This window comes from Rattus norvegicus, chromosome 1 (assembly GCF_021556685.1).
Source record: "Rattus norvegicus strain SHRSP/BbbUtx chromosome 1, alternate assembly SHRSP_T2T, whole genome shotgun sequence".
NCBI lineage: Eukaryota > Metazoa > Chordata > Mammalia > Rodentia > Muridae > Rattus > Rattus norvegicus.
The window spans coordinates 50,108,560-50,131,287 of NC_141534.1; the positions used below are offsets into that span (position 1 = coordinate 50,108,560).

At 46.6% G+C, this 22,728-nt stretch overlaps 1 protein-coding gene across 7 annotated transcripts in view; it reads left to right on the plus strand.

Moving 5' to 3' along the window:
• Window positions 1–22,453, plus strand: part of Mas1 (MAS1 proto-oncogene, G protein-coupled receptor) — a 45,429-nt gene extending 22,976 nt beyond the window's left edge. For 2 of the 7 annotated variants that reach the window (XM_087627483.1, XM_087627442.1), the window contains exons 2-4: window positions 8,794–8,920; window positions 17,377–17,565; window positions 20,934–22,453. In XM_087627483.1, the coding sequence (XP_087483609.1) occupies window positions 20,970–21,944 (975 nt within the window). In that variant the 5' untranslated portion in view covers window positions 8,794–8,920; window positions 17,377–17,565; window positions 20,934–20,969 and the 3' untranslated portion in view covers window positions 21,945–22,453. Of the gene's footprint in view, window positions 1–8,793; window positions 8,921–11,446; window positions 11,821–17,376; window positions 17,688–20,933 lie in introns of those variants that run through there. The other 5 variants (NM_012757.2, XM_087627259.1, XM_087627296.1 and 2 more) reach the window with 5 other exon arrangements.
• Window positions 22,454–22,728: the final 275 nt, after the last annotated feature.

The window sequence follows — 22,728 nt, forward strand, 5'->3', positions numbered from 1 at the left end:
CTTCTGGAAGTTAAGTGACTTGCTTCAAGTTGATAGTGGTGAGAGCTGAGTGGGGACCCTGGCCGGCTGATGTCACTGTCACATTTGGGCTTACTGCTCTGCATTTTCTTCTCCATCTGTTTCCACACACCTGACTGGGAATCTCCATGCACCTGCTCGCCGAGTTTTGCTGAATGAACAGGATGCAGGTTTAGAGATGGAGGTGTTACTTGTCCCTCCGAGAAGGTTAGGGTAGGAAGAGAATAAATGAAGCTGTTTCCATAGTGTGGGCTTGGCTACCTGCCCTCTGGTAACGGCAGGTGGTCCAATCCTACTGACCCTATTAACTAAAGAGAAACCCTCAAGTCTGGTCTCCAGCATGGAAGTCCCCTGGGAGTGTAAGCCTTTCCAGGGAAGCAGTGGGAGTGACAGAGGGATTTCTCGGGGAGACTGTGTCAAGGGAGCCACGTGGGTCCGTGGGGTTGGTCAGCTTCCTAGGTAAAATGTTCCTCTTCTAGAACTGTCACTTCAAGCTACTCCCTCTGCAATTCCTGTGATTCAGAACCATTTAGGAGATGCACATGTAAGAGCCCATGAATCTTGGCAAGATCCTGGATTGGGCTGGGTTTCGTTTGCACCAATGGTTTTTTTGTTTTCTGACTGTGATCTTGGACTTGGGAGGCTCATGAGAAGCCAAGTACATTTCCCAGAAATCATGAGACTTTTGTCCTTTGTGGAAAACTTCTTCTCTGCCATCTAGTCCTTCCCCCCAGCACTTAGGACTCCAGCCCCCCAAACCCCTTCCACTTCTGCACCTGCTTGTCTCAGGGTCCAGACAACACTGAGGATTGCACCTCTAACAGGAGCCTAACCTGGGCTAATGTGTAGGGGTAGCCTACTGCTAAAAGGTATTAATGGGAAGTCCTGAAGCTTCCGTATCTCCTATTGGCCATGAGCACAAACCCCTTCTCCAGCATGTTCTCATCAGAACGTTCGTGAGGAAGGGTTGCCTGTGTCCTTTCTCTAGTCACCCTGGTGGGAGCAAACAGGGAAGAGCCACCGAGACCACACACTGTGTGGTCAAGCCAAAGGCATCACCACTAGCAGCACTCTTCTTCCCTAAATGGTGGCTGAAGTCAGAACAAAGTTAAGGAGGTCAATTTTATGTATTTATTTTGTTTCACTTACACTGTCCTGGCAGGACACATATTTTTGTTTTGTCTTCTCCAATTTGGAAACTAAGCATAAGTTAACTGGTTGGGTGCTCAGGAGCTACAGTGACGTTAAGCTCTGACCTTCTGGCTGTAGATGAGGGCCCAGAATTGGAACATTGACTTGGCCACGGTGAATCCCACAAAGTGTGTGAAATTCAGGTGTTGTACTGATTAGTCTTAGACCAACAAAGCAAAGCTGTTTGCATTTTCACCTTTGCAATCTGCCACCAAAATTGTTTAGTGAGTGCACATTGGTATGGTAAGGCATTCTGCTTTTACATAAGGAAGTTGACGAATTGAACTAGGGATGATAAGGATGCTGTGGCTTTACCGTTTACAAGGCTGAACCTTCCAAATTCTTTTAAGTTATCAACAGGGAGTGATCACTATTAACCAGAGGACTCTGGGTCACTCATCACAACAAGAGAGTAGACACTTGTCAGGCCATTAGCTGGCTGCCATACTGTGTCCTTACAGGGACAATCAATGCAGTCTCTTTCCCAAATGACTTATGGTCTAGACCAGGGAAATTAAATTAACACTCAAGAAAACAGTCTGAGCCTGGGGAGGTAAATAGCTCCAGAGTAACTTGCTCACACCCACATAATAACCAGGTGGAGGCTACATTTATAATTCCATCTCTGGGTTCTAGGACATGGAAACAGGAGGAGCCCAGGGGCTCAAAGACCAGCCAGTCTGGTTGAAATACATGACCCAAAGTCATTGTCTCATAAACTAAGGTGGAGTCGCTTTCATGGATGGCCCCACCACACCCAGGAGTATATGGACAGCATGAATTGAAGTTGGTGGGTTATGGAATGGGGAAATAATTAAAGGAGGATTAAAGCAGAATAGTGGATCTGGAAGTAAGTACGGGGAGGGGTCGGGTGAGTGTGAACAAATGCTTTGTATGAAAGAATTAATTAAAAAAAATAAAGTAGGTGGAGAGTAATAAAGACACCGAAAGTTGATCTCTGGAGTCCACATGGCATGGATAGTTAAGCATACCTGTACACACCCCTGCTCACACGCACACACACACACACACATACACACACACACCTACTCACATGCACACACATACACACACACCACACCTGCTCACATGCACACACACACACACACACACACGATCACCTGCACACACACACACACCCGATCACTTGCACTGCACACACACACACCTTCTCACATGCACATACACACCACACCTCACATGCACACACACACACACACCCGATCACTTGCACACACACACACACACCCCACACCTTCTCACATGCACACACACACACCACGCCTTCTCACATGCACACACACACACCCGATCACCTGCACACACACACATGCTCACACACACATGTGCACACATACCTACATACACATATGCAACAACTAATATTTAAAAAATTGCAATGTGAATTCTAAACACAATTTAACATTCAACTAATTTGGGGGTTTCGCTCATTCTAAATTAATGAGACAAAATTGCTGCTTCAAGGTGTTAATTTTTATATGAAAACCAGATGCATAGCAAGCAGACATGTGGGATTTAACACTGCTATCACAGGCTTTGGAGAACCCTCCTGGGAGATTCAGGCAGTGTTCTTGAGCTTCATTTCTTTGTGTAAGACACTGAGCAAGCTGCTCTCATTTGGAGGCGACTTCTTCCCAGCATTCTTGAAGATATTAAAGTGAAAAAAAAAACCCCACTATTTCCCACAAAACAGTCATGAGCAGGAAAGAAAAATGAAAACAACTTTAATGGTACCCAGGGTTGGCCTCTGACTAAATTATTTCAGGCAACCAAATGGTGTATTTCTAAAGCAAACCAAATTGTGTGTGTTCTCAGGATCCCTGGCAATTAACTCCTGTGCTGGTTAATACTGTCAACTCGAGGGAGTCTAGAATCACCATGGAGACATACCTCTGCCATATCTGTAAGGGGCTTTCTAAATTGGGTAGAGGTAGGAAGACTTCCTCTAAGGTAGACGATGTATTCTGTGGGCTGGGGGTTTTAGGCTGAGTGGAAAGGAAAGGGGAGGCGAGCACGCACATTCATCTCTCTTTGCTTCCTGATTGCGGGTGCTATGTAAGTGTCCTGTGGCCAGCGGCCTCTCACTCCAGCTGCTAAAGCAAACCCTTCCTTCCTTAAGTTGTCTTTCTCAGGGATTTCCTCACAGCAAGGGGGAGAGCACCAGCCCAGGCCTACTACCTAGTTTGTAACAAGCACTGTATCCGTGCAGCAAAGCAGGGCACCGCTCCAAAGGCCCAGAGTCTCCAGGCAAGACCGATGGGCACTGTGGGAAGTAGTGCCCATGACCCAAGGAACAGAGTTTTCAGCAGTTTATCCCTTTTCTCTTTGTACGGCTGATGAATATCTGCAAGGGAAAATTTAGAAGTTATATTTCTATGAAGGGCCAAAACAATGCCGGCCAAGTATGCAGGACTGACTCCAGGGAAATATTTAGAACAGCCACTGGCGTGGATAGACTCTGTGTCCCAAGGCAATAACTCCAAAAATATTCTTTCTCACAACTGGACATTTTTTTTCTTGATGTTTAGACACATGATCATAATCTAGGCAAGTGACAAAGAGGGCAAAGTGCACGTGTCCAGTAAGGCATCTTCAGAGGACAAGGAAAGAAATGTTGATTAAAATGTCACAGCCCACCTGTCCTCGCTTGCTTTCTCCTGCTGTGATAAAAACACTGACCAAGGGGGTTGGGGATTTAGCTCAGTGGTAGAGCGCTTGCCTAGCAAGCACAAGGCCCTGGGTTCGGTCCCCAGCTCCGAAAAAAAGAAAAGAAAAGAAAAAAAAAAAAAAAACACTGACCAAAAGCAGCAGAGGGAAGGTTCCGTTCGGCTTACATGTCCCGGTCATCTTCGAGGGGAGCCTGGACAACTCAAGGCAGGAACCTGAAGGCAGGAGGTAAAGCAGAATCAGAGAGACATACTGCTTACTGGCTTGTTCCCTGGGGCATTCTTAGCTTGCTCTGTTATATAACCTGGTACCACCTGCCCAGGGGTGGCTTGCCTATCATGGCTCGTGCCCTCTGTATCAATCATTAATAAAAACAGTGCCCCACAGACGTGCCTATAGGCCAATCTGCTGGAGAACTTTTTCCTTTTAAAAAATATTTTATGTATATTGGTGTTTTGCCTGCACATATGTTTGTATGAGGGTGTCAGGTCCCCCGGAACAGGAGGTACAGACAATTGAGAGCTGCCATGTGGGTGCTGGGAATAGAACTTGGATCCTCTGGAAGAGCAGCCAGTGCTCTTAATTGCTGAGCCATCTCTCCAGCCCCAGTGGAGGGATTTGCTTATGAGGTTCCCACGTTCTGGAGGACTCTAGCTTGTGTCAAGTTGACAAAAACTCACCTGCAGACCGCTCAGCACTGTGTCTGTGGGCAGCCACCTTGTTAGGACCCAGAGAAGGGAGTTCTTGCTTACGAGGAAGTTTTATTAGTTGGTATCCATAACAGCAACAGATCTGCTGATTTTCCAGCATTTATCGCTTTATTTTTTAATGTTTGCCAACACAGTACGAGAAAATGGCAAGCAAACATGTTTTTAAAATTTGCATTTCTTTGGCGTTTGTTTTACATAACTTTATCAGTAGTCTAAATGTGATTTTTTTTTTCCCCTATCAGTTGGCTGGAGACTTTCATAGATTAAGCATGTTGATCCTTGCTGGCCCAGATACCCCCTGGTGGAAATTTAAGGGAACAGTGAAATCCAGGGCTAACTTTGGAAAAATGCCTGAGCTTCCCGTGGGTTAAAGTATCAGAAGGAGGCTGGAGAGATGGCTCCGCTGTTTAGAGCACTGGCCCGGCCGGTTGCTCTGGCAGAGGACCAGACTTGATTCCTGGCATAAATGTGGAAGTTCACAACCATTTCTAACTCCAATTCCAGAGGGATCTGATGCCCTCTTCTGGCTTTCAAGGGCACCAGGTATGTACACATTACACAGACATACAAGTAGGCAAAATATCCATATACACATAAAATACAATTAAATAAAAATAAGACATCATGATGCTATGATGCTGTAGGCCGACGTTTACAATTAAGGTTCTCATTTAGTTTGGTTTGGCTTTGTTTGGAAGAGGCCTTGCTATGCAGCCTATGCTGGGTTCAAATTCCTGCCTGTTTGGCTTCTTGAGTATAATTAACTTCTTAACCTATCCTTTCCCACCAAAGATGTCTATCAGCTAACACGAGCTACTTGACAAAGTTTTGTGTGTAGGCCGGCAGAGAGTGGAGGAAAACAGAAATGAGTGGGGAAACAGCCTGTCACTTTAACATGTGACTTGAAGTTATTAGAGAAATAAACCTGGAATTTTATTCCTCTTGGAGTTTGTGAGGAAGGTATTTTTAGTTTGCCATTCCACACAGGCTCCAGCCCAAATGTGGACTTACCTCCTGCTGTTCAGGAGCAAGTCACCTTCTTAGACATTCAAGGAGGAACATGTGACCTTTTCAGTGACAGGCTCAGCTATAAAGTTCTTTAACTAAGAAACACTTGTATAGGGCTGGAGAGATGGCTCAGTGGTTAAGAGCACTGACTGCTCTTCCAGAGGTCCTGAGTTCAATTCCCAGCAACCACATGGTGGCTCACAATCATCTGTAATGGGATCTGATGCCCTCTTCTGATGTGTCTGAAGACAGCTACAATGTACTTATATATAATAAATAAATCTTGAGAGACAGGGGCGGGAGAGACTTGTATAGAGGCAAAGCTTACTATGCCCAGTGAAAATCATATCTCTTCGTTGTTCCCTTTGGCGTGGCTTGAGAAGTACACATACCCATGTAGTCTGTGTCCCAACCTAGTTGTGGGACATTGTCTTCCCTAGCCAGTTTGACCTGACCAGTGAATAATAATCAGATTTCCATCACTACATGATAGAACGTTCTATATTAGATGGCTATCTGTGCTGCTGCCTGTATCTGTGAGTCTGTGATTTTTGTTTCAGAGCGGTTACATATTGTATGAATATATTTCAATCTGTTGATTGATCCAGCTTATTTTTCATAGGCATCTTAACTGTTTTCAGATTCTGATTTTTTTTAAGAAAAGATTTATTTATTTGTTTGTTTTCTGTATATGAATATACTGTTGCTGTCTTCAGACACACCAGAAGAGGGCATCAAATCCCATTACAGACAGTTGTGAGCCACCATGTGGTTGCTGGGATTTGAACTCAGGACCTCTGGAAGAGCAGTCAGTGCTCTTAACCACTGAGCCACCTCTCCAGCCCTTGAATAAACATTTTACAACAGAAGTTAAACACACGTAGCTAGTAAGCTCCTGAATGGGTACTCAAAACATTAATCATCAGAGGAATATAAATTAAACCCTTAGTGAGATACTGTCTCATACCGGCTAAAATATGGGTGCAAAAGATTGCAAACAAAAGAACTCAAGCCAAATGTTGGTGAAGAGCAGGATAGAAAGACTTTAGCAGCTCTGGTGGGAATGCAGGACCAATCGGCAAAGCTGGGCAGGAAAATCTTTATAAAAGCAAACACGTACCTTATGAGCCAGATTCTCACTGTCAGGTATCTCTCATGAGACAGTAAAATCTACGGTTGGAAAAGTGGCTCAGAGGCTGAGATATGTTTCAGCTGCTAAGACCATGGACTACTCTTCTGAGGACCTGGATTCAGTCCTTACAGCCACATCGGTAACTCTGGCTGCGGGGGATCTGACAGCCTCTCTGACCTCTGCAGATATCAGGCATATGTGTGGTGCGCAGACATACATGCAGGCAAAGCGCCAATGCACATAAACATAAAGTTCAAACACTTAAGTGCATGTGTTTCTGTGTACCAGATTTATGCAGTACCTGTGGAGGCCAGAAGAAGGCCTTGTATCCTTAAGACTGGTTTTATAGATGCTGGTGAGCTGCCATCTGGGCATTGGAAATCAAATGAGGTCCTTGGGAAAAGCAGTTCCTAACCACTGAACTATCTCACCATCCCCAAATGAATCTTCTTCTTAGAGAGAGAGAGAGAGAGAGAGAGAGAGAGAGAGAGAGAGAGACTTGTCAAAGGAAGGGCTGGAGATGTGGCTCAGCTGATGGAATACTGGCTTAGCATACATGGAGTTTGCATAAAACTGGGCGAGGTGGTGTGTGCCTGTAATCCTAGCATTCCTGAAAAAGAGGCAGGAGTATCAAAAGTTTATGGAAGGGGCTGGAGTGATGGTTCAGTGGTTAAGGACTCCTATTCCTCTTCTAGAGGACCTGAGTTTGATTGCCACACTGGGCATTTCATAACGGTCTATGACTCCAGTCCAAGGTAATCCAACTCCTCTGGCCTCTGTGTGCACCTGCATTCACACACATACACGTAACGAAGAAAAATAAAAATAAATCTTTTTTTTTTTTTTGGTTCTTTTTTTCGGAGCTGGGGACCGAACCCAGGGCCTTGCGCTTCCTAGGTAAGCGCTCTACCACTGAGCTAAATCCCCAGCCCCATAAAAATAAATCTTAAAAAAAGGTTCAAGGTCATCCTCAGAGACATCCTTCGGTGTTTGAAATCACTGTGACCCTTTTAACTGGGATGGGATGGACCATGCTTCCTGATGTCTTGTCAATCAATCTAACCATTCCTCCTGCTTCAGACTGCCTAGCCCTGTAGTCACGGCACCCGTGATTCCAAGGAACCCAGAAAGGCCTCCGTTCATTTCGTGTATGTTTGATCTGGCATTTTCATTTTGGACCCAATGGTGCGTTGCCTGTCGGCTATAGCCATCTTTACTGGTCACAGGCAGTCTGTCGGAGGGGAGTGGCCCCGGAGGCATTCTCAGGGCCCTTAGCACAAATGCCATCTTTGCTTAGGACTGCCACCCATCCTGGGTCTCTTGGTGTCCTCATTGCTCAGGAAAAGTTCTTCTATTGGGTGGGATAAAACCTCCGTTCAGACAGAGGATGTCAGGGAGCTCTAGGGGCTGGGCCACGTTCAGGCTGTGGCCTCCTTGCTACATCTATCTTCCTAAACCAATCGTTTTCTCTCTTCATATCCAGGAGTCTTCCACCTTGTAGAAGGGCTGGTTCTCACTAGACTTGGTCATGCGGGCCTGTCTAAGTGGAAGGCCAAGCACACGAGGGAGGTGGGACAGTTCTCCTTCAGACTCGATGTCTAAGAAGTGTGCTCTGAAAATGAAAATCCTTGGCTGGGACAGATCCAGCCAATCCCTGTATGAGTTAGGAAAAAAGATTGCCCCAGGCTGGTGAGATCAAATGGGCCTGGGAGAGTTTCATTCTCAGAGTTTTATCTTTGGCTTTTATCTGGTCACTGAGATCTGAAGACTCTATTGCAGGGCTAGAAGGGCAGAGGGTGGGAATGTCCTGCCCCAAGAGCTTGTCAATCAGAAGGATGGGGGACTGGTTCTGCTCTGAGAGCCTGTCTGTCAGAACTACGAGATACAGAACCGCTTAGCCAAATTTTCTCTAGTCAAGTTTGGAAGATCAGATTTCTAGCATCCCTGAAGTCAATTCCGTTCCAAACGGTGTAACAGGACAGTGTACACTGGGCTGTCTGTCAGCATGTTCTGTGTGTCTGACCTGTCTTCCTTCTGTCTCTCTAGTTACCAGTTCTTCCGGCTTTCTGGATTCTCAAAGTCAGAAGGGGAACCCTGGGCTTTGGTGAAGCACTCGAGGCTCTCTTCCTGTGATCGACAATCAACATCTAGGACTGGGTAGAGTTGGTTCCAGGTGAGGACACATTTGGGGATTGGACTGAAGCGCACCTGCTTCCCTAGGTCAGCGAGAGTCGTGCCCCCTTACCCCTGGCCCCTGCCCAGGGACTAAGGGGCTTAAGATAGAAGGGGAGGGGATTCCAACGCACAGGGCGGGGTCGACTTCTGGGTTCTACCGCTCGGACTCCACCACTCACTAGTCGCCTACTATGGGTCTACCACCTGGCTTCCTGTGTTACTATGTGTGAGAGTCAAGCCCCTTGGCACGCCCGTCAAGGATTGTCTCTTAGGTTGAGCGGGTTTGGAAGCCCCATTCGGTACCTGGGCAGCGCCATTCACACCATGGGTCAGGGTTCTGGGCTGAATGTAAAGGAGGAAACTGGCCGAGCAACGGCGTTCCTTGCTCTCTGCCTCCTGACTGCTGGTAGAATGTGACCAGAAGCCCCATGCTCCTGTTGGTCTAACTTCCTCACCATGACGGATTGGACCCTTGAACTGTGAGCCAAAAACCCTTCCTTACGTTACTTTCGTATTATCTTTTCTCCTCCCTTGCTCCCTTGAGTACCTCAAAGCTTTTTTCCCTCTTTCTGTCATTTGACAGGAGGAACAGGTGTGTTTAGGGAACTCTGGAAGGTATGACTTATCTCTCAGGAGTGCAGTCTAGAACTTCTCTGGAAGGAAAGTTGGGGGCCACAGACTTCTCTTCCCCGGGCTTGGTTGGCCCTGTTCCTGCTCTTTCAGTACCTCCTTCCCCCTCAAATCTTCCCACCTCTGAAGAGAATGATTCCTCGCAACGACAAACCAGCACAGAAATAGCCGTCCTATTTGTGGCTTAAATGCAGGCAGCTTTATTTTTACAGTAAGATGCTGTATTTTCTCTAAGCAGAAATCATTATCTACCACAAATGAAACTCCGGCCCCATCTGTGATAGTTCCTGTTTTGTTGGCGGTGCCAATTAGTCACAAAACAATTGGCATCTTCCCCCACCCACTCATTCTGTGGGAGGAGAGCCATCCCTTACAGCAGCCCCCTTCCCTGGAGACGGACTGACCCCTTAGCCTCCTGGGAGCTCTGCTCTGCATTCACCTGGTGACTGGTATCAACTTCCAAACCGGGTGACTTGTCCTCTGTCAGGGTGGCCAGGCATCTCAGTTGTGAATAGAGACGAGGGTGGGGGGGGATTAGGGGGAGCAAATTGGTGCGCTCCTCTGTTCTGTTGACTTAAACAATGACGTTGGAGTCTTCTCTCTAGTTGGTCACTCTGTTCAGGGTTCCACTACCTGCCTGGGAGGACAACTGTTCATCAAATCTGAACTGTCTCAGCTCTAAGTGTGGATAGAAGAGCAGAGAAGATCCCTCTGTTCCGTCTTTCCTTCCTCCTCCCCCCTCCCCCATGCCATGCCCGGGAACCTCTTGGCCAGCCCCTTTCTTGGCTCTCATTGGATCCTACTGGCTCCTCTCGTGAATCCCTCCCCACGGTGTGTCCTTCCTCTCTACCTTGCAGTGTGTCCTTAGTGGGGTTTCCTTTCTCTCTCTGACTTTGCTCCTGAAACTTACGCTTCTCCAGGAGGCTGGCCTTCCCTTCTTTTAGGACATGGAAATCAGGTAACGGGGAAGAGTTTTTGACATCTGGCCAGAGCTCACTGATTCTGTTGACTTACCCTTTGCCTGCGCCTGCTGCTGGGACCAGCCGTGCTCTGAAGGTCTTTGGGGGTATATGGTCCCCACCCCCTCATTCCCAGCCCCTGGAGAACTGAGCCCCTGGCTTCCTGCAGTGCAATTGCGCTCCTGCCCTTCAGACTTGCTTTGGAAAGAGTTTGAGTGGACACCTGCTTTCTAATAGGTTAGAATCGCCTTCCCTCCCCTTTGATCTGACTGGATCCGGAGTCATTGCTGCTTCGCCATTGTAACTGGAGGAAGCCCCCTGAAAAGAAGAGGCGTGGACAGAAGTAGAGCCAGGGTAGCTCTTCACTGTGGGCGTGGCTACCTGTGGTCCTCCACTGTGGGCGTGGTTACTTGAGATCCAGGTGTTCTAGAATTCTCTTGCTTGGTTTTATCTTGGGTTCTTGGAGAAAAGTGGGCAGAGGCCAGGGAGAAAGATGTTTAATGCTGTGTTTCTGAGTTCCTGTGTGAGAACCTCTACCTAACAATTCCTGGGAAGGAATTTGCCTGTGCATTGCCACAGAACAGACAAACCCCCTCTATCACAGACCCCTCTACCTTGACTTCCCTTCCTCTCTATTACCTCAGCCCAATTTTCTGCACGATGTTGTTCATGATATACTCCAAGGACTTGTAAGAAGGAATTTATACTGAATTATACTGAATTACCCATGTGCCTCCCACTGTGCTGATTTAGACGTCCCTTTAAGGTAATGTTAAGAATCCATTTTACAGTGAAGAACACTGAGTCTTCAAGAGTGCAATGCGGGTCACGTGATTACTTCACTTCTCAGCTCTGCTAGAAATAGGAATGGTCCTATGTATTCTGCCCTCTAAGACATCATGTTTTGGGAGCACTGCTCTCCTTAGACCAGGCTAGCCCCTGTCTTGGGTGATGAGCCACTTCGTGCTGTACACAGCCCATTCCCACTGTGGATCAGGGTACAGATTTTCACTTGTGTGTCAGCGGATGATGCCATTTGAAACTCGGCTTCTGCTGATAAGCGTGGGACCATCTGCCTAGCGCAGCTCAAATATTTCAGCACTGGGAGAGCAGCTCTGACTTCTGAGACTCGCCTGCAGTCATCCTGGGAGATGCTGGGACCGGGGACCTGGCGGGCTAGCCGGGTATGGATGCCACAGGATTCAAAGGAGCCATCCCCTTGCTGTCACCTCTGACCTTCCTGAGCAAAGGACACCAGTGAGTCCACGCTCCAGCGTGTGGAGTTGTTCAGATGCTCTTGACAAGCGCAGTAAGATCTTTTCTGTTCTGAGAGCTGTCACCCCGGCAGCAATTTCTATGCCGATTGCTTTTTTGCTGAGTCGTATTTGCTGTCAGTGTGTGTTGGCAAAAACTTCTGTCTCCCACTGCCTCCTTTTGGGGAAATTTGCTTTTCTGCTGGGGGAAATGTTCCCAGCTACTGTTTCCCAACTTTCGGGTTGAAACTTCTACCATAGCTTTGTTGTCTTGACGCATGGCTGGGAAGGTATGGAAGGAACAGAGTTCTGATTCACAGATTGGATGGTGGCTGTGGACGCTTTCAAGGTTGCTTCAGGAGCAAGAGAGGAACTGGGCTAGAACAGTATTTGATTCCTGTATTGAAACCGTGTGACATAGCCACCGGGCATGGTCAGAGGCAAGGTGGGCAGGTTTCTCTTTGCATTCCTTAGCACCAAAGTTTGTGAAGCCCCGTCCAGCCCAGTGTGACGGAGTGCGTACTAAGTGGGCTTTGGCGTATCTTAGCGGTATTTCCCAGCCAGGGTTGGTGGGGTGATTGGGCAAGGAGGGTACTGGCTGTTGACACACTGCTGTGTCTGACCATAAGAAGGTGATCACAAGCTGGCCTCCGGAATAGGGAGGCTCAGCACTGTGGGCAGTTAAAGACTGAAGAGTTCTGGTGTGGGGCTGTCTTACATGTTGAAAGGCATTCAGCCACTAGAGGTAGGAGCACAGTCAACTGAACTCTAACCCACCAGGCATGCCAAGTGCCACAGAGGGGACATAATACCCCCCACTCAAAAACAGTACACTAAGTCAGTTCTCCTGGGAATTCAGAAGGGGGACCGGCACTTGCCTCTCTGTCCAGGTGGCTGTGGTGTGAGGGTGATATGGTAAACACCGGACAGCTGTTCTGCCCCACATGTGCCCTTCCGTGCCCTCCTGTGGCGTTCCTTGCCATGGAAATGCCATCTCACACGGGTAAGTGTGTACACACACACACACACACACACACACGAGAGAGAGAGAGAGAGAGAGAGAGAGAGAGAGAGAGAGAGAGAGAGAGAGAGAGAGAAGAATGTACCCTTGTGTCTACATACCAAGCACCAAAGTCCTGCCTGGGATCAATTTCTCTGTGGTTGCCTGGGAACAGGAGCAGGTCTTAGATGCATACTCCTCCAATCCCTAGTTTACTGTTGTTTCTCTTTAAAAAAATTTTTTCTGCCTCTATCCTTTCTTTCCCTACCCCCACCCCAATCTCCTGTCCCTTTCTCGGAAGATGTGTTTCAGAGTGGGAGTCTAGAGCTCAGGAAAGACTGTTTAAATGAACAGGAAGGTGGAAGGGGGGCTCCTGCTCCTGAGTTTCCTTAGAATGCACATAACATCGTGACATTTATATTTTAAAAAATTAAAGTGTATTATTATTATTGTGTGTGTGTGTGTGTGCGTGTGTGCACACACACATGTGTGGGGACATGAGTGGAAGTCAGGGCAGAACCTTATGGAGTCAGTTCTCTCCTTCCACCTTTGGTGGGTTCTAGGACTTGAACTCAGGTCTTCAGGCTTGCACAGCGTGTCTTTACTCGTGGAGCCCTCTCTGGTCTAGGCAATAATCCAAGCCTCCTGTCCACACTCATTCTCCCTGAATCTGCTCTCAGCTCCTCCGTGCAGGTGTTCTGCACACATGCAGGGGAGAGACGAGCATGAGCCCCAGGAGGAGCTGTCAGAGATCTGGCGCCACATGCTCCCATCCTTCCACAGTTATGGAAGCCACCATGCTTGTTTTCCCTGCTTGCTGATTCATTCTCTCAGCCTGACATTTCCACAAGGCCCCCATTGGCAAAGACCTTTCCAATCTCTAGATTTTTAGTTTCTCATATCTCAGCCTCCCAGAAATACATAAAAATGCTGATTGTGTGAAGGAGCCAAGGTTCAAAGGGGCCGGGCTTCTTGGCTTAGGGCTTGCATCTGTGATCAGTTGGCTTGGAAGCTGAGCTCCTGAGCCAGACAGCTTCAGGACAGACGGCGGAGACCTCTGCACTGTAGCGGTGCATGATGAAGCCTCTTTTGCTGTCTTTGCCACATCTATGGAGAAAGCAGTGACCATTCTCAGAAGTAAGGTTGTCCACGTTTTAGGCCCTCGCCACTCTGAAGTCAGAGCCCCTAGAGGAATCTTACTGAGGGACTTCAGCCACATCCAAGTAGATTCCAGTCTCCTTGGAGAGAAAGGGAAGAGGTTCTGAGTTGGCAAATGACATGGAAGTAATACGATGCTGGCTGTCATATACTCTGTCTTCAGAAGGCAATACCCCGGGTGTCACGCTCGGGTTCTGTCACAAGACAAGGAGCAGAAGCACCCACCTTTGCAATGCCATCTAAAAGCTGTGTCCTTTGTTCTGGTGTTTCTTCAGTGCTTTGAGCCTGGACAGGTGAGGTCAGACTTAAAAGAAACACTGTGGACCCTGCTTCAAATATGGCTGCCAGCCGCAACAGTTAAAGACAGATCTGAGGCCAGAGAGAGGGCTCAGCGTGCACTGCTCTTGCAGAGGATATAATTGCAGTTCCCAGCCCATGCTGGGCAGCTTACAACCAACTGTAACTCCAGCTCTAGGGGGTTGATAGCCTCTTCTGGCCTGTGTGGTGTGGGCACTGCACTCAGGTACACACACTCACACTCACACACACTCACACACACTCACACACACTCTCACACACACACTCACACAAACTCACTCTCATACACACACTCACACACACTCTCACACACACACTCACACACACTCTCACACACACACAGACACACACTCACACACACACTCTCACACACACTCACACTCTAATACACACTCACACACACTCACACACACACAGAGACATCATTCAAACTAAGAAATGAGAATCTTATTTTTTTTTTAGAATTTAATATATGAGTACTGTGTCTATACCATTCCCCATTTTCTTGTATTTCCGACTGTTCTCCTGTCCCCCTACTCCCTCTCACATTCATAGCCATTAACTATTATATATTATATATTCACATATACATATAAATTTATAAATACATCCTTATGAGCCCCTGTAGTGTTGTCATATGCCTGTGTGTTTTAGGCTTGCCACTCTGGGTTAGACAGTGATCAAAGGACTCATTCCTGGAGGAGGTGGAGCTTCCCTTTCTCAGCAGCCATTAATAATCCAGAGCTTCTCATCTTGCAGTCCTCCCATCTTTCTTGGAATGGCAACTGGTGTTGCCAGTTTTGCCTATCTTACTTGGGCAGCCATATTTTTGAGATGTCACGGGTGCAGCCTCTCTGACCTCCACAGAAGATGGCATCTCGACACAAACGTCCTGGGTCTCTCCCCGGCTTTCCCATCCTTCCTGTCCCCTCATCTTTGATGTTTCTGAGCCTTGGTTGTAGGAGCTGAAAAGTAGAATCCTTTTACTAAAGATTAAAAAAAAAAAAGATCATTTATTTTCTGTGTATACAGCTTTCTGCCTGCATGTATGCCTACACACCAGAAGAGGGCACCAGCCCTCATTACAGATGGTTGTGAGCCACCATGTGGTTGCTGAGAATTGAGCTCAGGACCTCTGGGAGAGCAGCCACTGCTGTTAACCTCCGAGTTATCTCTCAGAGAAAAGAAGAGTCTTAACAAACAAACAAACAAACAAACAAACAAACAAACCAAACCCAAAGATCTCAGAGAATTTATGCAGGGGTGTCTGTGTCCCAGGAAAAGAAACAGTTCAACAGGAGATGCATAATATCAGAGCTCCCCAATGCGGGGGTGGGGAGTGAGGGGGATCCCAGATCGTAAGATCAATTTGTGACAGTCAAGGACAGAATATAACCTCTACTGATTGTGAAGAAAACAAAACCAAGCCTCTTACACTCAGATGTGAGTGGACCACTGCCTGTTTTAATTCCTACAGGTAGGTGTATTGTCTTTCTGCTACTTCTCAAGGTGGGTAGCGTCTGCTTGACTGGGGAAGACAGCCCTGCAGGCAGGGATGGGTGGAATGGGGCCCTGGCAGAGGACAGGGCAGACGGGGCAGGAGGTAAGGAGGACATGGCACCCCTGCTAAATGAGAAAAGTATTCCAAAGCAGGGCATGGTGGCAGTGTGGGTGGCTCAACCCCAGAGGAGGGCTTCTTAGCAGGTTGTTTACACATATGTGAAGGGCAGGAGCCAGCTACTTTACTGTCATAGAAGGAAGTGATATACATGGAGATGTTGGTATAGATGTTTGTGTTTGTGTGTGTTTGTGTATGCTCACACACACTTTATGAATGCGAGTCTAAGTACCTGGATGTGATTGTAAATTCAAGCATATATATATATATATAATATTAAACTATGGTGAAAAATTGGAAGCAATTGGTATGTTCAAGGTTAGAGGATTGGTAGAAAATAAATACATGTTAAGAGACTACCTTAATAGGAAGAAATATAATGTGTTATCAAGTGAGAAAATGTATGATAACAAACCTTATCCAAGACTGATTACAATTAAAAAAAAACATGTGTTTGAGACATTGGAAAAAATATAAGGGACTAGTCCAAGTGTTTAATAAGGTTAATTTTGAGTACTTGTCTTACATGTGAAATTTCCAAATATTCTGCAATGAGGACATATTGTTTTATAATTGGAATAAAAGGTAATATAAATTAAAATCCCCCTCCCCCAGTTTGTATTGTAGCTAAGTAGCTCACAGAGGAGCCCATTAGGATGGCTTTTTTTTTGAGGGGGCCTTTTACCCAGGTAGGAATGGTATGATCTGTCCCCAAGGGCCACTCTGCTTCTTGATGATTTTCCTAGAACTCTCTATATAGACCATGCTGTCTTCCAGCTTGTAGTAATCCTCCTGCCTCCGTGATTACAAATATGAGCACCAAGATAGACTTTCAGTGTGGAGAGGGCACAGGAATCCTGGACAGATGAGATCATAATTTCAAATCAAACTTAGCTCTTAGAGGGCAATGAGTGCCCTCCAGCAGGGAACATGGTGCCTTCAGGTCCTCAAATAGGAGGGTAGCGGCAGGCTAAAGTAGAAGACGAAATGTAAGCACAAGAAGACTTCTGCAAGGGGAGAGACCTGCATCAGGGTGAGGGAGCAGGGCTTAGCTCAGGGTTTCTGGCTTGCTGGACCCTGTGTTAGTGGCGAGTGTCGGTTCCCCCTCCAATCTCTCTAGCTTCCATTTGTCTGAAGTGAGAGGCCCCAGCTAAAGCAATGCTTTCCTCTCTGTTGAGTGGGAAACAAGCTCGGCTGTTGGCTGGCAGTCAGGAGACCTGGCCAACTCTCTGATTAGGATCTATGAGCATTTCAGGCACCACTGTGCTGCTGTCCGGGGTCTGGCAGCTGCCATGAAGCAATCATGGGTGGTGGAGCCCCTGTGAGGTTGAGCCTTGCAGAGGCTCTAGCATTAATCCTTAATTTTCTTCCCTATTAGGTGAGGACTGCAATGGCTTCCCTCACAGTCTCTTGCACTGGTGCTAAGTGCCCAGAGATAGGTAGCAAAGAAGGGGTCCTTTGGCTGTTAAAGCCTTAATGTCTGCACTCTGGTGCTCTAGTAAACTTCATTCTCTCTAGGAGATGCTTCCATGAGAAACAGGAAGGGAATGAAATTCCCCGATGCTGCCCATGTTACTGACTGATGATACCACCAGCTGCCCCAGGCCTCCAGCCCTCTGTCCTCAGCTGAGCTTCCCACCACTGTGCTCTCCACCAAGACCTGCTAGGATGAGCTGTCCTTCTGCTCGGACTGTCACCGCCAGCCAGGTAAACATGCAGTCTGCAACTACAGTTACTCTGTAACGAGATGGGCGTCTGGACAAAGAGTCTGCTGTCCCAGAGCTGGGTTTACCTGGAGACGTCCCCAGACCAGTCATCCTGCCAGAGAGGTGAGGTTCCTTGTCAGGGAGCTCAATGACAGTGTTTATGAGCAGTTGGGAACGTGTCCCTGTGGCTAGAGTAAATCCCAAGCTATGCTGTTTCGTCAGTGAGCCGCCACTTTGGCTCTGCTCACATCATGCTCGCTCCGCACGGTCAAACACCCCAGCTGCTCACAGCAGATGTGTAACAGATAAGGCAGCTCGGAGCCTTGCAGAGGATAGGGATTGGAGAGATGGGCACACAGGGCCAGCTGGTTCCCAGGCCTTCCAAACTGCTACTGGGCAGTTGGAAATTCCTCTTGGTTAACATTTGGGATGTGACTTTTTTTTTTAAAGCAATGTGCTCGTTTAAGTAAAATCTCACTCTGACAAAACGACGGAAGGATTATATTCATTATTTTTAGTGATAATTCGTTTTTGTAATTTAACTATTTGCATTCCAACCCTGTGATCAAAATCAGCCTGACTATACAGTTCGGGAGTTTCACCATAACTCTGAGGAAACAGTGTTCACTCCCTAGGATGCCCTGGGCAGAAGGGAGTGCTGTTTCTCTGGGAAAAAGCAGAGTTTCATCTGTCTCTGCCTCCCAAGGGCTGGGATTAAATGCATGTGCACCACCATGCCCAGCTGGCCAAAACCATTCTTTTTGTAGTACTGGGGTTGAGACAGAATCTTACTACATAGTCCTGGCTAGCATGGAGTTCATTGTATAGACCAGGCTAGCCTTGACTTTGTGATAATGTTCCTGCTTCAGCTTCTTGACTGTGAGGATTACAGACATAAGCTATCATGTCCAACTAGTAGAGACATTCTGTACCTCCTGCCTTTGTGCATGTTCCTGTCCACAGTATGCCTTTCCCCCTTATTCAGCGAACGAACTCCTACTGACCCTTCAAAACCCAGTGATGTAAGGCCTCCCTTAAAACTATATAAAGCTATACCTGGCTATGTGCTTGCCTGGCTTTGGCAAGCTCTCCTTCATTCCATTCACCAAATTAGATTCAGTTCTTTCTCCCCTGCAAAACTACACCATGGTTCTTATTTTAAACACTCTGTACAATGACTTAAAATTAAATCTTGAAAGAGGAGAGGAAGCCTGTTCTATCACCATAAAGAGAAATCTCTAACTATAGAATTGAATAAGGTCGGTTTGATTAAAAAAAAAAAAAAAAAAGACATGCAGTCGGGGCTAAAGTGTTCAAACAGCTTTCTCTTTCTGTGAATTCAGTTAGAAGCTTTTTTTTTTTTTTTTGGAAAGGGAGAAAAGTTGAGCGGAAATAAAAAGAACTGGTTCATAAAATGAAAGTGTGGGCAATGCTTTTTCAGAGTAGGGAGGAACAGGCAGTGAATTTAGGGCTCGGGAGTAAGGAGAGAGGAGGGAGGCAGGCACAGTGATGGGGATCCCTTGCACCTCATGATTACAACCAAACAGGAGAGCCTTCTTTCTCAGGCAAGAAGTCAAGAGCTGATTGTCTTCGAGGTCTAGGGGACCTGGGTATTGGAGACTTGTCTGTCTGAGGCAACAGAGTGCCTCTGTCACCTTCCCTAAGAGCCAGCTTATGTATGGTTTTACACATTCCCAGTATTTGGTTTGGGTTTGCTCCCAAGAACTTGGAATACCATCTTTGCACAAGAACTTTCATTTTGTGAGTGTTCAAAGCCTGAACTACCCTACAGGATGGCCACTGGTCATCTGTTCCTACTCAGCACAGGAAATGTGGCTCATCTGCCAAGAATATATCATTTCCTACAGGGTGGCCTCTGGTTACCTGAGCCTACATGTGGGAGACACACCCTCCCCCCGCCGTTTTTAATTTCATATTGAACATATGATGAAATGCTATTTTGTACTCATTGGGTTAAATAAAACAAAGCATCAGAATAATACTTTATTTTAAACTTCTTTAAAAAAGTTTTATTTAATTTTATTTGGGTGAGTGTTTTGCCTGTACGTAGTTACGTCCGTACATACGTATGTATGTATGTGCACCACCTACATGAAGTCAGAAGATGGCATCAGATCCCCCATTTGGATACTTGTAAACCACTGTGTCGGTGCTGGGAATTGAACCTGGGTCTTCTGTAGGAGCAGTAACTTTTTAACCACTGAGCCACCTCTCCAGCCCCTACGCAATCATTTTCTTTTGTGTGTGTGAGTGGTTTGTTTACTTTTTTGCCTGTGTGTATGTTTGTGTACCACATGCCAGGTGTCCTTGGAGGTCAGAAGATGGTGTTGGATCCCTTGAGGCTAGACTTACATGGGTGTTTGCGAGCACCCATGCGGGTGCTGGGTATAGGGCCTGGGTCCTCTGCAAGAGCAGGATGTGCTCTTAGCCACTGAGCCATCTCTCCAGCCTCTAAACTTGTCAGTTTATCACAATGTCAGGCTTTATGATTCGTAGCTCTCTCTTCTACTCTATTCCATTCTATTTTTTATTTATTTCTCTCTGTGTGTATTCATAGGCATGCAGGTACACATGTATGTGGGTAGGTATATGTGTGGAGGCCGGAAGTCAATCTTGAGTGTTGTTCCTCTGGTGCTTTTCCTTCTTTCTTTGTTTCTTTCTTTCCTTCCTTCCTTCCTTCCCTCCTTTCTTTCTTTCTTTCTTTCTTTCTTTCTTTCTTTCTTTCTTTCTTTCTTTCTTCCTTCCTTCCTTCCTTCCTTCCTTCCTTTCTTTCTTTCTTTCTTTCTTTCTTTCTTTCTTTCTTTCTTTCTTTCTTTCTTTCTTTCTTTCTTTCTTTCTAAAATAAGATCCCTCACTGGCCACTTAGGCTAGGCTGGCTGGCCAGAAAGCTCTAAGGGTTTCTTCATCTCCGTCTTTCCAATGCTGAGATTAGAAATGTGTGCCACCACACCTAGCTCTTAAAAATACATGTTTTTATGTGTATAACTTTTATCTGCACGATTATAGTGTGTACCACACGTATACAGTGTCCACAGAAGCCAGAAGAGGACACCATATGTACCAGAACTGGAGTTACAGATTATGAGCCTCTATATGAGTATGGGGAACTGAACCCAGGTCCCCTGCAGAAGAAGCAAGTGTTCTTAGCCACTGAATCATCTCTTTACACCTAGGCTTTGTTCGTTTGTTTGCTCGCTTGCTTTTAAAGTGTGGCTTTAGGGGATCCAACCCAGTTCCTTGTGCTTGCAAAGATCATACTTACCTAACTGAGCCACCCCTCCCCCAGCTGTCTCTTCTATTTCAATTCTTGAAGTTTTCATACACTTTGTTTGTTTGACTTATCTACAGAAAATGGCCTGAAGTGGTCCAGCACAAGAACTCCTCATGGACCAATCAAATATGACATCCTTTGCTGAGGAGAAAGCCATGAATACCTCCAGCAGAAATGCCTCCCTGGGGACTTCACACCCACCCATTCCCATAGTGCACTGGGTCATCATGAGCATCTCTCCTCTCGGCTTTGTGGAGAACGGGATCCTCCTCTGGTTCCTTTGCTTCCGGATGAGGAGAAATCCCTTCACGGTCTATATCACCCACTTGTCCATTGCTGACATCTCCCTCCTGTTCTGTATTTTTATTCTGTCCATCGACTATGCTTTAGACTATGAACTCTCTTCTGGCCATTACTACACAATCGTGACGTTATCGGTGACTTTTCTATTTGGCTACAACACAGGCCTCTATCTGCTGACAGCCATCAGTGTGGAGAGATGCCTTTCAGTCCTCTACCCCATCTGGTACAGATGTCACCGCCCCAAGCACCAGTCGGCATTCGTCTGTGCCCTCCTGTGGGCACTTTCATGCTTGGTGACCACCATGGAGTACGTCATGTGTATTGACAGCGGAGAAGAGAGTCACTCTCAGAGTGACTGTCGGGCGGTCATCATCTTCATAGCCATCCTCAGCTTCTTGGTCTTCACTCCGCTCATGTTAGTGTCCAGCACCATCTTGGTGGTGAAGATACGGAAGAACACATGGGCCTCCCATTCTTCGAAGCTGTACATCGTCATCATGGTCACCATTATCATATTCCTCATCTTTGCCATGCCCATGCGGGTCCTCTACCTGTTGTATTACGAGTACTGGTCAACCTTTGGGAACCTGCATAACATCTCCTTGCTTTTCTCCACCATCAATAGCAGCGCCAACCCTTTCATCTACTTTTTTGTGGGCAGCAGTAAGAAGAAGCGCTTCAGGGAGTCCTTAAAAGTGGTCCTGACCAGAGCTTTCAAAGACGAGATGCAACCTAGGCGTCAGGAGGGCAATGGCAACACTGTATCCATTGAGACTGTGGTCTGAGGACCGCAGGGGGAGTCTTAGACAGAAACAGCTGAATGTGGGTGGCTTTCGATTTGTGCTTGGAATGCAATTTAAGTCCATTTAAATCTCCTAAATCTGATAAGAAGGAAGCATTCTACATGCATGGGGGTCTAATCGATGATGAGCTTGTGTTGCTACTTAGTATCTTCTGGAAATGCTTCCATATGTGACGGGACTCTGTCTTTTCTATCATTATCAAAGACTCATTCTTCTCTTAGCTGTCCAGTAGTGTTCAACAGTTAACTATAAAAACTGCCCTAGCAGGAACTATCTGAATTGTGACTCAGAGAACCTGGGGAGGCTGTGTGATGACTGCTGTGTGCTCCTAGGTGACCTCAGGCAAGTGGCTTGGGAGAGCCTGATTTCCCCTCTTAGTGGAAATAGTGACAGTCTGTACTGCTTAGGTTAGTGTCCAGTATGATGAGGTAGGCAAAGCACCCAGCTCACTGTCAAAGTTCAATAAATATCCGTCTCTCCTTGTCCTTTAACTAGAACATGAAGAGTGATTATACAAATATTGCCTTGTGTTTGTAAATGTGGAGTGTAGATCCCCAAAGATCTTTTGGTTTGTAGCATGAAAGCTTTTGTGGTATAACACCTCTGCTCAAACAGAGTTTCAATTGTTACAATTTAAGCAGCTACATATTGGGACATCGTTTTAAATTGTGGAAACAAGCATTTGTTCCCTCTTGGAAGCATTTCCATGGTTTTCCTTTTCTTGGGGAATAATACATGGAGTGGAAGTCTATGCTTGGAAATCTTT